Source organism: Notechis scutatus, chromosome 16 (assembly GCF_049901735.1).
Source record: "Notechis scutatus isolate UNSWTSFEM ecotype Mainland chromosome 16, rNotScu1.2, whole genome shotgun sequence".
Taxonomy (NCBI): domain Eukaryota; kingdom Metazoa; phylum Chordata; class Lepidosauria; order Squamata; family Elapidae; genus Notechis; species Notechis scutatus.
In genome coordinates, this window is record NC_142024.1 from 3,753,456 (window position 1) to 3,768,801 (window position 15,346).

General features: G+C 43.9%; 2 protein-coding genes across 5 annotated transcripts in view; one reads left to right on the forward strand and one right to left on the reverse strand.

Annotated features, from left to right (window-relative positions):
• The window catches only part of ACAP3 (ArfGAP with coiled-coil, ankyrin repeat and PH domains 3), a 97,597-nt gene that overhangs the window by 75,810 nt on the left and 6,441 nt on the right, over positions 1 to 15,346 (forward strand). Inside the window, exon 26 of one of the 4 annotated variants that reach the window (XM_087944609.1) lies at positions 13,131 to 13,297. The exons of 1 other annotated variant lie outside the window; for it this stretch is intronic. In XM_087944609.1, the coding sequence (XP_087800735.1) occupies positions 13,131 to 13,282 (152 nt within the window). In that variant the 3' untranslated portion in view covers positions 13,283 to 13,297. Of the gene's footprint in view, positions 1 to 5,488; positions 9,086 to 13,130; positions 13,298 to 15,346 lie in introns of those variants that run through there. 2 more of the 4 variants (XM_087944611.1, XM_087944610.1) reach the window with 2 other exon arrangements.
• LOC113421295 (phospholipase A2 homolog otoconin-22-like) lies at positions 10,446 to 14,891 on the reverse strand. Its single transcript, XM_026681596.2, has 4 exons — positions 14,739 to 14,891; positions 14,162 to 14,306; positions 11,714 to 11,820; positions 10,446 to 10,795 (listed from the first exon to the last, which is right to left on the reverse strand). The coding sequence occupies exons 1-4, from the start codon at positions 14,785 to 14,787 to the stop codon at positions 10,650 to 10,652; spliced, it is 447 nt and encodes a 148-aa protein (XP_026537381.2). The 5' UTR covers positions 14,788 to 14,891; the 3' UTR covers positions 10,446 to 10,649.

A 15,346-nucleotide genomic window follows, 5' to 3' on the forward strand; every position in this document is an offset into this window, starting at 1 on the left:
TCTCTTTAGGACAGCATTGCCCCCATGGCTCAATGTCACTTTCCCTGGCTGCAGTGCAGAACTGTTACCACCGGGGGGCAGGAACACGGGAGTGTTTCAAGGAAGAAAATAAAGGAGAACGAAGCCAGCGTGGTTTTGGGTTGTTACACCTGGCACCCAAACCCCTACAGTGATGCAAGCTGGGAAAAAGTTATTTCCCTCCCTGGGGAAAACCAGGAATCAAGCTGCCCCGAGAAATGGGAGGTGCCGTCATCCACTTTCCCATCCCAAAGCGGAGGAAGAAGTCGGACTGAGTCAGACCTAGCATCTTTTCACTTTGCGTGTCTCAACCTTAACGCTGAGATCTTCCGGGGGATTTCTTCTTTAGATTAAGATTCAGATCCCGCCTCTCTTCAAGGAGTCCAAGGCAGCAGGTTCGACATGCCTGATTCGTGGTTTCCCCCATAACGAACCTTAGGCGGAGGGGCTGGACCGAGAGAGGGACGGTGGCGGGCCCTAAACCCATGGTACTTCCATAGCTGGGGCTGAATGCAAATTGGGGTCTTCCTACCCATTGTCCTGTGCCTTAACCGAGTGTTTCTCAACCTTGGCCACTTTTAAGACAGGTGGACTTGGAAGTCCCAGAATTCTCCCAGCCTACCGTGGGGAATTCTGGGAGTCGGAGTCCACCTGTCTTAAAATGGCTGAAATTGAGAAACGCTGCCTTAACCAGTGCAGTACGGTCAATCCCGTGGGACGGCATCGGGTTTAAAACCTGATCGGAGAGGCACACGGGGTTGTGCTTAAATTCTTTCTTTAGGAACTAAGCTGGAAACTAAACTTAGGAAATGACAGGTGGATGGTTTCTGCAACGCTGGGCATCCTCACCTCAAGGGAAAAACGTATTTATTTTTATACTAGAAAAGGAAGACATTTTTGTATTTATAAAAAGTTAGAGCGCCGTATATTGAATTCCGGCCCTTCCCAAGCCAGGAGTCCTACACTTCCTATTTCAACAGCACTGAATTAAATAAAACGGGAGCGAGACATGTAGTTGAGTTGTAGTTCTTGCTTTTTTCCACCCCTGAGCTAGGAGTTATATATATATTCAGCCAAATCACTCGATGATATTTGATGTCTTCGATACCAGGGGAGATTGTGGGAATAAACCTCGTAGCTTGGGAGAAAAACAGTAGTTTAGTGGAATAACTCAGTGGAGAGGGATGGAAGGGAATAATTTGACGTGCAGCTTTCCACCCTTGCACCCCAAAAGTAGCCACCTGTTTCAGTTGGATGCACAGAAACCTCTGAAAGCCACCAAATGTACTGCTCTCGTTTTCAAGTTCCAGAAATGGTGGGTTGAGAAACTGTAAATACATTCCCGCATCTTAATCCCTCCTTCTATCTCTTAGGCTTGCTTTGAGGACAGTCTTTGTAATACTGGTTCCTTTTTAAATTTTATTTTTTATTTTGCTCCTCTTTCTTGGGGAGAAAAAAACAAACAAAAAACCCCGATCTCTTATAACTTCCTATCTTCCTCTCTTTTTTTTGCCCTACCTGGTCTGTCTGCTGAGTGCTGCTTTTGAACTTGAATTCTCTGTACGTTGTTTACCTTTGTATGATTTTTAACAACAAGGAAAGAAAAGTTTGGCACCTACAGAGAAAAAGCCAGGGATGGGGGCAGGTGGGGAGAGAAAAAAAAATATCGGATGCTCTAATGTCTTACTTCCTTCCTCTTCTTCCTTTTATTGTCTCTTGAAACACTGTTAATAAAAATCTAGAGTAAACGCTTTTATCTCCTCTTCTTCTTGCATCTTGGTGTTTATTTTGTGATCTGTCACTTCTTCCCCCTGCCTTGCACCTGCATATTAACGCTCAAGCTTTGGGACCAAAAAAGAAAGAAAAAAAGATTGGCATCAGCCACAATGCAGATGGTCATTAGTGATGAAGCAGGGAGAGGCTTGGATCTTAATGGAATTATTAAAGCACCCCTCTAGAATTAACTAAGCTGTCCCTTCTATTGTTTTCTCCAGCAATTATTTGCTTTAATTTGATGAAGAGGTCTACCTAATTTGCAGCTGGAGACATGCGTAACTGGGAGGGGGCCTTCACTGGGAATTGCATAGCATCGTTTAATGCCACCAGAGGTTTCTGGGAAGCAGAGATGTTGAGGCTCCTGCTTTCCAGAGTGACTTCCATAAAGATGAAGGGTTTTGACTCTTCCCATTCGTTTTAATATCATCTAAGCAAAAGGTCCAGAGTCTATCTTGGCTGCGCTTCAGGGCTAGAAACCAGTGACGCTTGACTAGGGGGAGGTGTGTGTGTTTGTGTGCGTGGCCTGAGATGCAGGCTAAACTGGGCAGTCAAGAAAAATCTCCCAGGGACCTCCAACGGCAAAACTAAATTGCACAGAGGTGAAACTCAGGGGTGCCATTCTGGAATTAAATAGTCTGGAATTGGTTACGATTACGTTCCAAAACGTAGGCTGGGATTCAGATGACATTCTTGGGAAGAGTCCTCAAGTTTTTGGGAACTGTTATCTTCCAAAATCAAGCATGGACTTGCAGGACTGCTCTGGGACTCGCAGCGCATCTCACCTGGCCACAGTTTCGCCACAGGTGTAGTTTACGGCGACTTCTTTTTTTTAATTAAAAAAAAGGACACTAGGTCAAAAGGTTGAGCCGGGCCAACTGAGTAGTACATACCGGCTTTATCCTCCAAGGAATCAGCTGTAGACATGACTGGGGGCTACACTTCAAAGGAGTGTGAGAGGTGAAATAGTACCTCACCTCTCCTGCCAGCTTCCCCAGAGATAAGACATAACAATCTGGGCAAAAACTCCCCATTGGCAAGCAAGCTGCAGATAGCAGTTGGGAATGAGGCAAAGCCAGCCTTGAATTGAAAGCTCAATGCTAGGATGATTTGCAAAGAGAGCTAGCAGGGACCAGCCATTCAGAAGCTGCTTGTAACAGGGCCAACGGGTAGCCCTCAAGGAAATGCCTTCAAAAGAACAAACAAGATCGGTGGCCTTGATAAAGACCCCACTTTTTAATGCACGGCCCCTGTGTCTCCTTTTGCTCAACCCTGTCACACGAATGGAAATAATTTCAGGGCCTGGAGATAAGGTGGAAAGGAACTTCTGCCTACTTGAATAGCGGCAAAGACACTGCGCAACCCCTTCCACTTCGGTGTGAACTGAAGCTCCTATGGTTGTTAACCTGAAAATAACAGGAGTTTCTCCTCGGGGGGGGTGGGGGGGGGAGTGTAAAGATATAAGTTGAAAGGATTGGTGGCGATTCCTAGAGCCAAGCTCAAGGATGATGATGATGATGATTTGCAATTAGCCAAAGCTTCCTGCTGGTCACTGGGTGGAGAGCAACGAAGAGAGATAAATTTAGTTTTCTCTGCACCTTGCCTAACATTTAACATAAGGAGCTCTCTCCTCTTAATTATCTCTCTGCCAATTTAATCTTCTTGCTGCATAAACTACAACTGGCGCTATTTCCTTCGTGGTTCCTGGCTGCTCTTAAAAAATATTCTCAAAAGTGCCAGACCATTAGATGTGCTTCTCTTTCGTTCCTGCTCTCTAATGGGTCACAACAGGCCTGCTCAAATCTGTCCATTTCCAACAATGTGTTTCTGCTCCAAACTATAAGCCGAAAACAGGTTGTGATGTGTAAATTACTGTCTTTTTACAACGTTCATTGACGGTGATGGGGATATAAAGAAAGGTGAAGAATTCACACCTCTTTGGGGGCAGAGTCTAGCTGAGTTCACTCTGCAGCCAGAGATGCTGGGGATTGAAATTTTTGAGGCATTCCCGTTTTCCAAAAATTCTTCTGAAGCGTGGAAGTTCCATATCATTTGATCTTGTTTCCAGCTGGAGAGTGGTTTCTTAAAACTCCTGCTTGGTTTCCATTTCCAAGTTGTATGCAAAATTAGGGCTGTAATCATCTGGACGACTGTAACAAGCTGTTGTGTATGAAACATTTTGCTAATATGTTAAAAGAGTAACTCCAGTAACAGAAAGAACCTGCATGCACAACAAAACGTAGCTTTTATTCAAGTTTGTTTTCCCTTTTGCAATGTTTGAACGTTGTGGACATATGCATCACTGATAAAAATCTGAACTGGGAGATTTCAAAAGGAAAACAAAAAACCCTGCAACAGAATGCCGTGGGAGATACTTGCAACTCTTCGTTTGGGATTTAATGCTTGAAATATCCTTTTGATCAAAATTCAGGAGGAAACAAGAGCCAAGAAGAGATGTTAGGATTTCTGGAGAATTTCCCTGGACATTGTAACAACCTCCAGGAAATGACTCCAGGCTCTTGTGTGTTTCTACAGTCCACGGTTTTTCAGTCTTGCCTTCAAGATCTTTTGCATGTGCATGTTACTATCAAGTTCAGCTTTCCCGCTGCCCGTAATTTCTGCCTTTTCCACCCAAAGAATGGTTGGGATCTGTGGACACCCTGAAACAGAAGTGCTAGCGTGCTGTGCAAGAGCTTTTGCGTTTTACAACCTGGGTGGTGTGTGTGTGTGTGATGGGCCCCCGTCAAGAAAATTAATACTACTCATTGCATTAGTCTTAGATACCATACTTTCCGCCAGAGAGATTTACAAGCCACCGTTTACCATTTAGTATGGGACACAAACCCAGTCAGTGCAGGGTGGGATTCAATTTTTTTAACAACCGGTTCTGTGGGCGTGGCTAGGTGGGCGTGGCTAGGTAGGCATGACCATGTGACTGTGGGCGTGTCTTCTCTCTCTTTTTTTTTTTTTGCAGTACCTACCCCTGGTTTTTTTTGCCTTCTGGGCCTCAGGGAAGCCTTCCCGGGGGGGGGGGGAGTGATTTTGCTCCCAAGGAAGCTTCCCTGGGGCCCAGGAAGGAAAAAAAATGGAGCACCGGGGGTGGGTGGGAGGACGACACTCAGGGAAGCCTCCTGGGTGAAGCAGTACGACAGCGAGTGGGATTCTGGCACAGCTGATCAACGGAACAGCTGATCGTTGGGAGGAGGGAAAAAAGAAATACCTTAAGGCAAAGCTGGCTGAGGAATTCTGGGAGTTGAAGTCCACAAGTCTTAAAGTTGCCAAGGTTGGACACCCCTGCCTTAAGGAGTGACTGGGCGGGGAAGAATGCAGTCAGGATGTCGCGCATGCGTGGTGAGGACTGACTGGGCGTGGAGGGGAGTGGCGGGAGGAGAGAGGCGGGGCCAGCCAAGGGCACCATTTGCCAGTTGTCCGAACTGCGCAGAATTGTAACAACCGGTTCCATTGACCGGTGGAATCCCACCCCTGAGTCAATGTGGTTTTTGTACTAAATCACGCAACCTTCACGGGATGTGTGAACACGGCCAGTATTTTCAGGCATCCTCCCTTCTTCTTCTTCTTCTTCTCCCAAAAAAACTGAGCTTATTTGCCAGGAGGAAAACCAACATGCATGAAATCCCACCTTCTCCTTAAACCTGGTGTGATCAATGCCATTGTTGTGTTTTTCTTTCTCCCACAGGAGATACCACTTACCTTGACATCTTCCGGGACTTTTCCCACATGGCATCCAACAATCCTGAGAAACTCAACCGGCGTAGCCTTCATTTCCATCCTTCTTACCGATAGTTTTCGCCTCCGGCGTCTACTTCTGATGGTAAACCCAAAGGAGTAACCGAGAGATGAGGGTTTTTTTCCCCCCTGTGTGACCAAAACACAAAAACGAGGAGGGATAACTTGTAAAGAGCTGGGTCTGTCTGAGATGCGACGTCTCTACGCATCCTCTAAAACGCATGCCAGTTTCGACACACCTTCCCCAAGGAGGTTTTTCCCTCCATTCCCCAGACTTTCTGAACAATTAATGGCACGTCCTTGCAAATACATCTGCCAGAATGATTAGCCACAGAAATGGATCAACAAAAAACTAGAAGGTTTTTCTATGGTTTTCCTCCTTGCTGGCCAGGGAGTTGCCTTCTTCGCTAGCTCTTCGCTTTCTTGCTGGCAGCTGGCTGCCAGTTGCAAACATAAGACAAACAAGGCCATAATAGCTGCCTGACAGGGTCTGATAGGGAAGGATTAGTCCCATCTATTACTAGTCTTGGCTCATCAGGGGTTCAATTTAATTGCAGCTTATGAAAGAAAATACAGTTTGATGGGACCCATTCCAAGGGCAGTGCATTATGGTTTAGCCAACCAGCAGGCTGGGGACCACTGGTGGTCCATGAGAACATTTTGGTAGTCCACAGAGAGATGTCACCCCCAAACAATTAATCCAGGCTGCATGGGAATACAAGGCTGTGCCTCCCAAATGGCCCACGGGAACTTGCCCCACGCGCCTGGCCTGGCCACCGGGCTGCTTCTTTCCGCTTCTTTCTTCTTCTGCTTTTGGCTGCACACAAGGAAAGCAGCAAAAGTCTTTCTTTCTCTCCCCCAAACTCTGCCAGAAATGAGTCTTTGGGACCCTGCAAGGCATCCTGCTCCAAGAGGCTGCACCAGCGCGACAAGTCTCACAAAGACTCATTTCTGGCGGAGTTTGTGGGACAGAAAGAAAGACTTCTGCTGCTTCTGCTGCTTTCCTTGCATGAAGTCAAAAGTCTCTCTCTCTCTCTCTCTCTCCCTCTCCCTCTCTCCCTGAGAACGGAGCTGGAGATGGTATCCTGTGATCCCCCAAAAAGAACGATCAATTGTTAGGAAAACGGGGTGGGGAATTTTCCCAGGGTCTCTAATCCGCAGGATTTAAAATTATGAGTTTGGTGGTCGGTGAGGTCCAAAAGGTTGGCGACCCCTGGTTTAGCATGAAGTCCAATTCAGACAATTTGGGATCATTTCCTTCCTTTTCTTTCTGAATGGATGGATGGGGTGAATGGTTGGAAGAAAATATTGGTGGACTAGAACTCAAAGTCTGGCTTCCTGGCTAGCTTGTTGGCAGATGAAAACTTCGTCCCAGAGCTATGCCTTCAGATTAAGTCATTGCCAGGTTTCTGTCTTTTTCAAAACTGGAAAGGGAAATGTTAAGGCAATGTCTTCCAGGAACTAACTCATTGGCAAAATGGAACCTTTCTGGCGAAATCTGAAGTTTGATTAGGGGGAATTTGAATTTCAATTATGCACCAGAACACTTGATATAATCTTATTGTGGGGTACTGTGGGAAATTGAGACGGCTGGCCCGGTTCTCTTAGCCATAATTTGGCAAATGTGCCATAGTCACCCCATTGCTTGCTAAAATATTTTGATATCTTTTCTTCCTTCTCTTTTTTTAAACAACAAAAATTGATGGAAAGTGTTATTTTTATAAAAAAAAAATACTCACATCGTTTCATGGTTGTTGTTTTTTTAAAAAAACAAGGTTATAGGGAAGAGTTTGTACTGGTACAGACCTCTTCTTGGAAGTGCTTAATTTTTTAGTGTGTATAGAAGTCCTTGTTTAATATGCTAAAAATGTAATATATCTCCAAGCAAAATATAAGTATTTGTAAAATCTTGGTGGGGGGTGGGGCAGAAGAGAGAGAGAGTGGGAGAGATGGACAGCAATGCCTTATTTACAAGAGTATAAATAAACTTGGGGGAGAGATTTTTCTTCCAATAAACCAACTATAGTTTCCTTGTAATTTTTTTTCTGGTTTGCACCTTTTTTAAATTGATGAGAAATTATGTCATGCTATATTTTATAGGATAAAATTTATTGGGAACAGTTTTATGGCCTGGAAGCCAGGTGGCTTCTTTTTTGGTAAGCTAGAATAAGTACTTGGTGTTCTAAGGTTAAGAAGCCAAAATATTTTCCTTTGAAATGTTTATACTTCTGCTTTCTTAGTAATGCTATTAAATTATATGTTAGGGAGGGATTAATTGCAGACTTCTAAGAGCAAACAGTTCTGATGCTTTAAAAAAATGCACACTGCAACAGAAGACGTACGTAGAGGTAGTTGTCGACTTACGACCACAAATGAAACTGGAATTTCTGTTGTTATGTAAGGTGGTTGTAAAGAAATGTGTGCCCAGTTGTGTGACCTTTTTTTGCTGTGACTCTAAAGCAAATTGCTACAGTTGTTAAGTAAATCGTGTTGTTAAGCAAATCCCACTTGCTTTATGGACTTTGCTTGTCGTAAGCCAGCTGGGAACTTTGCAAGTGGCAATCACCTCTCTCTCTCTCTCTCTCTCTCTCTCTCTCTCACACACACACACACACACACACACACACGGATGTTGCAGCCACTGTAAATGTTTCCAATGGATGGAAACTCACCAAGGAGACCTGGAATTAAGGAGAAACTTCCTAACAGTGAGGACAATTAGCCGGGGGAACAGCTTGCCACCAGAAGTTGTGGGTGCTTCATCACCTGGAAGTTTTTAAGAAGAGACTGGACAGGCACCTGTCTGGAATGACAATAGGGTCTCCTGCTTGAGCTGGGGGCTGGACTAGAAGACCTCCAAGGTCCCTTCCAGCTCTGTTCTGATTGATTGAAATACATGCCGGTTGCCAAGCACTCAAATGTCGCATCACATGGACTGTGCCAGTTGTAAAGGTGAGGACCGATTGTCAGTCTTTTTTTTTTTACAGTGCCGTTGTAACTCGGAACGGTCACTAAATGAATAGTTGTAAGTTGAGGACTACCTGTTCAGCCGTTTTTCTTGCACCTTCTCTCTCTCTCTGTCATTTCTCAACCTGCAAATAGGGGAGGTTCTGCCTGTGAGGCTAGAGATGTGATGCTATATGGGTTGCACATTTGTTTATGTGTGTGCAGGTAGTCCTCGACCTACAACAGTTCGTTTAGTGACCGTTCCAAGTTACAAGGGCACTGAAAAAAAGGGACTTGCGAACCATTTTTCACGGTTACGACCTTTGCAGCATCCCCACGGCCATGTCTTGGCAATCGATTCACATTTATGACACCGAAATACAATTTTACCATATTTTATCTATGTCTCAAATTATTGCATTTTATTTCAATTTCATTTTAGACCGTGTTTTATTCCGATTTCATTTTACATTGTATTTTATTCCAATTCCATTTTAAATTGCTTTTATTTTAGTAATCATTTGTTTCTGGAACTCTGCACTTCGATATGGCCCAAGGGCTAATCAATAAAGAAAGATACTAAAGCCTCACGTTTACAACCGTTGCAGTGTCCTGGGGTCATGAGATTCCCTTTTGCAACCTTCTGACAAAGCGAATACAATGAGAAAGCCAGATTCACTTAAGAACAGGGTTACCAATTCAAGAACTGCACTGATTCACTTAAACCACTGCGGCAAGGAAGGTCGTAAAACGGGACCAAACTCACTTAACAACTGTCTTGTTTAACAACAGAAATGTTGGGCTCGATTGTGGTTGTAAGCTGAGGACTATCTGTATTATTAGATCTTATTTCACACCATGGGGTTTTGGAAGGCCCAATCCTGGACTGTTCAGTTTGCTTTTTCGAATCCTTTTGTCAGGATTCCAGCATTTAACCCCATTTAAATCACGAGTCTCGAGCCAAACTTCCAAAACCTCAAAAGGATTTATTGGGAGTTAACATGTCCGGCACTGCCTAGGAGTAGCCGACTCTGAGACACATCATTCATTGTCACCCTTTTCCCTATCCCCTGGTTGTGTCATAAGTCATATTCTCCAATGGGACACATCCATAGCCAAGAGTCATCAGTCATGCTCTCCAGTTAGAAGTTTGCGGGGCAGAAACCTCAGTCACCTAGTTACTATCTCTGAAAACATTTATGGAATACGCTTTCGGTTTTGCAAACTGCTGCACTGCTTCCCCCTCCCTTTCTGTTGGCAACTCGAAAAAGACCATAGAAATATTTTATGAGTTGACATCCTTCCCTTGAATGGGAATGGGAATGCCAACACACAGTCAGCCTTCGTTTGGCTCCGTTTCATGTTTGCTCAATCCCGTGTCGGCTTCAGTCTGGTGTTTTTTTTTTAACCAGTGCCAAATCAACACAATCTGCCCGAAAATGTGTATGTGTCTTTATTTATTTTTTTGAACGCCAGACTCAAACAGATGCATGTTTTCTACCATGGGTTTGATTCAGAGGTGGTATTCAGCAGGTTCTGACAAGTTCTGTAGAACCGGTAGAGGAAATTTTGAATAGTTTGGAGAACCGGCAAATACTGGCTCTGACTGGCCTCACATCCATCTATTCTCCGCCTCCTGAGCTCCAGCTGATTGGCTGGGTCTCCTTTGGTTGCCCTGCACAGGAGAACATAGCTGGAAAGCAGGTTAGTAGGGTGGGGGGGGAATGGGGATTTTACAGTATCCTTTCCCTGGACTGGGGTAAGAATGGAGATTTTACAGTATCCTTCCCCTGCCACACCCACCAAGCCACATCCACAGAACCGGTAGTAAAATAAATTTGCATCTCACCACTAGTGTGATTTTCACACACACACACACACACACACACACACACACACACCAATGTAATGCCCCAGGTGCCTTTAAGCCAAACTAAATTGTGTGCTGAAGAACAAGAGGGTAGGTTAATGACGTGTTTATTTTGCCCTAGGTTAATGCATATATATATACATATATGTATCGTATCATTGGCTTTTCTTACTTCTTATAAAGAGAGCTTTGGGTCTCCTTCGTGCGGTTCCGATTTTGCAGAGAAATGACTGAGAAAGCAGGCAGAATTTTGACAGGGAGAGCAGTTGCTTCCTCCACCTGAAGGAAATGATCTTCAACAGAATGGACGCTGGGCCCTGCAGTTGGCCACTGGAAGGTTTCTGAATTGAGGGTTGTACGTGAAAAGATGTTTCTGGAAGCAACTGGCAGCTTTCTGGTCACACTCACACACCATTTTCTCACAGCGGTCCCTTGATTTGACTGCGGAGAGGGAAGACCATGGCTAAATGCACATATGAGAACACAAACCGAAGGTAGATCAGCCTGATTTGGGCAGATTAGAATACTGTGGCTGGCAGGGTTTACCTCAGGGGTGTCCAACCTTGGCAACTTTAAGACTTGGGGACTTCAACTCCAAACTGGCTGGCTGGCTGGGAGGAATTCTGGGAGTTGAAATCCAAGAGGGATCTTGGAGTCTTAGTGGACAACCAGCTAAATATGAGCCAGCAGTGTCATAGAAATTGAGAGCCATAGAAATTGAACAAGGAGAGATTCAACCTGGAAATAAGGAGAAACTTTCTGACAGTGAGAACAATCAACTAATGGAACAGAAGTTGCCCTTGGAAGTTGTGGGAGCTTCATCACTTGAGACTTTCAAGAAGAGATTGGACTCCCATCTGTCAAAAATGGTGTAAGGTCTCCTGCTTGGGCAGGGAGTTGGACTAGATGACTTACAAGGTCCCTTCCAACTCTGATTATCTGTTATCTGTTAAATCCACAAGTCTTAAAGTTGCCAAGATTGGACACCCCAGGTTTATTTGTTTTTGTTTTTTTACTTTTTTGCCTTAAAATAGGGGTGTATGAAATTTAGGGTGACATCTTCCCTTGCAGGCCGATGAAGGCTACTTACAAAATCTAAGCCAAGTGAAAAGTGGCTGCAAATAGGCCAGCTTCTGGACTAAACTATGATTTATCAAGCTACCACAGTCTGGGTCACAGAAGCCCTAGTACTCATGCTAAGCCATAAATTACAGCTTGCAATGGCTGAGTTCCCAAGTTGCACAAAGTTTACATCCAAGTAATCTAGTGGCCTGCTTAGCTGGACTCTCTTCCCAGTTTGATCTTCTTGCAAACCGCTACTTTGATCCAATTCTCCAGTTTAGCGTCTCTTTAACTTACCGCACTTGACTTTATCTCTCTGGGCATAAAACTGGTAGTTGAGGACTTTGGGGTTGCAGCCGTACATCTCCGCCTTGTTGTAACAACAGTCATGGCTGTGGCAACACCTTTCGGTAGAAAAAGAAAACACACATGTCCAGAGCGATAAATGAATGAACAAGGCTCAGTCAGGAGGGCTGTGGCCACCGAACGCCTTTGCGCAGAATTACATAACGTCTCCAGTTTTGATTTCTTAATACGCAGCACTGAGACTCTAGGAGGTCCACAGCCATTTTGGACAAGGACTCTAGAATAAATATAATATTCTACTGAAATGGAATGAGAAAAGAATATAGCTCACTCCCTGCACCTTTGGTCACACCTCCTCCTCCTATCACAGGACAAACTTCTTGCGTTGCTCTGCTAAGTCCTGATGTAGTTTATGGTAGGGGGTCTCTGGCAACTTTCAGATTCGGGATAATGCCAGCGTCCACTCCAACCAAATAACTCCGAGACAGACATCCTCTCAAAAGTTCTGTTTTATTTGGATAATAAACTGGCACATCTGGGAAATCCTGAATCTGAAAGTTCTGGGTTTCCTTGCAATAAGTAAAACCTACAAATCCACCCCCTGCACTCATCATTGCATCACATGCCCCAATCACCATCCGTCCCAACTTGAAACTTCTCCCTCACCCAGGTGCAGAAATAACATGACCTTCACTTCGAAGAAGAATGCTATTATGTCTAACCACATACGCTCCAAGAAATTCCCTCCTCCCATTTTCCCTGACTCAAGAATGTGGCAGTGAGGAAGCGTCTGGTCTCAATATGGCTGACACTGACAGCTTTAAGACTTGTGAACTTCTTCTGTTGCTTATTTTACTGCAACAGAGAGAGTCGGAAGTCAAATGTTTCTTTTTCTTCTTCCTAATCCTTCCTCACTTCTTTTCCTTATCTTCCTCTCCACTGCTTTCCTATTTACTTTCCTATTTTGTATCTTATCTTATAACTCAATCAAAATGTTAAACTCGAAGACTTGTGGACTTCAACTCCCAGAATTCCTCAGCTACTCATGTTGACTGAGGAATTCTAGAAGTTGAAGTATTAAACTGGCCAAGTTCGGAGAGCCTTGGTTTAGGGAAGACGAAGTCCTTGTAGGTTAAATAAAATAAAAATAAAAATAGCAGTAAAATAAAACATGACGCATCTTTCTCACCTAGCCAGCCAGTATCTTATAGCAGAAAAATTTCCAAGGAATGAGATGAGATTAAAGCAGTGGAAGTACCAGCCTACTTAAACTTTAAAATATCTAATGCAGTTGAAGGCAATACGGAATGGCATACACCTGAGGGAGCTGGCTGGCAGAGTTCTTCAGTGCTTCGCATTGAAGGGAGACCTCCCTTATCTGCCAACCAATGACTGACTGTTTTTGCAGGGCAAATAATTCATTTTGACAAGGGAGCTACCTGCAAGACCGTGCCTGTTCCACATAGATGCCACAGCAGAAAAGAAATATCTGAAATCAGTAGTTCATTCTTACTTTGGAGCTGGATGTATAATTCAGCCAGAGGCTTCTTTCTTCCTTAGCACTGGCAATTTTTGGTAAGCAAATTAAATATACTAATTTTAATAGATAAATTCAAAAATACAAGGATGGGGTGGGTGGAAGTAAGCCTTTGCTGGCACATGTGTGCTGCCTGGAAAATAAATTAGCAGCGTGTGCATAAAACACGAGAAGGTGTTTTGTTTTGTTTTAGTTTTAATCTTGGTAACTTTCTTTTCTGGGTGGATTTGCATCTTGGGTGAACATCATCAGTTATTTTGTCAGTTTGTTCTGTCTATGCCGCCGCAATTTTCAGATGCTCAGCAGCCTACATGATATGAACCCAGTAAACCAAAAAAATAATAATCCATGGTGCATCTAATAAAAACATTATGTATCTAGGTGCTAAAATCACAAATGAACAAACCACATTAAGAATAACACACACACACACACACCCCAAAAAAAAGGACAAGCAAAAAAGAATAAAACCAATAACAAATTAACTTGACTGGAAAAACTAAGTTTTTTAAAAAACATCCTTCTGAAAGTCATTAGAGAAGGAGCTAATTTGAGCCATTCCAAAGCACGGACAATGCTTGGGATGATCTCCCTTCAAACATGGTACAAAGCTAGAAAATGGGCTAATTGACAGCCGAGTTAAATGAATGTGCGAACGCAGTTTCTAAAAACAGTAGCTGGAGTTCAAGAAAAAAAGACGGGTGTTACCCCGAAGGAGTCCACTCCAGCTCTGATTACACCCACCGATTTCTCGATTTCTCCCACTCCAGTGGAATCCTTAGGACATTCCACATGTATTAGGCCACTTTTTGAACTTCTCTTTTCAGCGTGAAATCCCGATGGCCCCTGGATTGTAGGCAAAGGTTGACACAGTTGGATGAAAAGGGAAGGTAACCCCTCACCTGTCGATGGCATCTACAGGAAGGCCTTGAGTCCCAGGTCCGCAGTGGCACCCATAGTTGGTGAAGTTGGCCAGGCTGTAGGTAACGGTGCTGAGTTGGATCATCTCATTGAACTGAGAAGGTGTGCTGGTCACAAGAGCCAATCCTGAAAAAAGAGGAATTGTTCATTTTAGGGAAGCAGAAAGGGGGAGTGCCAAGGCCATAGAGCAGAGGGTCTTCAAACCTGACAGCTTTTAAGACTTGTGGACTTCAACTCCCAGAATTCCTCCTCCAGTCCATGTTAGCTCAGGAATTCTGGGAGTTGGAAGTCCACAAGTCTTAACCATGCCAAGTTTGAAGACCCTTGCCATAGAGTCTGTCTTGGTTAGTCTGCCCGTTTCCCCTTCCCAGCATGCTTCATTCCCTCGCTCCAATTTGGCTTAACGACGGAGCCAACTCAGAAGGAAAGGCACTGTCTTTGAGAAAAAAAATCTCTCCACATCTCCCCCAAAACCACATTTTTAAAATAAAAGACATGGTAAAGAGCACCTACGATTCCACTCTTGAAAGCAGAGGAACGGCAGAGGAATTGACTTACCACAAGCCAAAACCAGCACGGAGATGACAAGAGGCTTCATCTCTGCCATGGAGCAACAACCCAAAACGAATCTGGTTCAGCTGCTGGAGGGCTGGTCTTGTACAATTTTTCTGGAGCCACCTCTCGCCCTTTATAGGCACCCAAGCAATCAAATCCTTGGATGAAATTACCTGTCCCTCCAGCCACTGTTCATAATAATTATACCCAAAGACCAAAACAAAACAAAGCTACGGACCATAATTACCAAGGAGGTCTGAAAACACTGGGATAATTGTGTTGGATGATACCCAAGGATGAGGGCGGAGTCTTTGTCTAAGCATTATTATTATTATTATTATTTTGGGGGCCACTGACCACTGCTTTTTATTTATTTAAAACCTTGAGGAAAACACCACCTGGAGACAAGAGCCTTAGTGAGAGGCGAAATCAATATATATTTTTGGTCGATATCATGCTTGTTTAAGCATATGCAGAGGTCCATTTGAGATTAATTTATATTTTTCCTTTTTTCTTAACCTTTGTAAATAATGTGCCTGAAAATGTGTGCGTATGTTCTACTTTTAAGTATTCCCCCGCCCCCTTCAAAATCTCAATTCTAAATCTGTTAT

Coding starts and splice junctions, on each gene's coding strand:
- LOC113421295 (XM_026681596.2), bottom strand. CDS start 14,787: ATGGCAGAGATGAAGCCTCTTGTCATCTCCGTGCTGGTTTTGGCTTGT. Junction 14,307..14,738: donor CGTGCTGGTTTTGGCTTGTG/GTAAGTCAATTC, acceptor CTCTTTTTTCAG/GATTGGCTCTTGTGACCAGC. Junction 10,796..11,713: donor GAGAGATAAAGTCAAGTGCG/GTAAGTTAAAGA, acceptor CCCTCTCCGCAG/TCAAATCAAGGGACCGCTGT.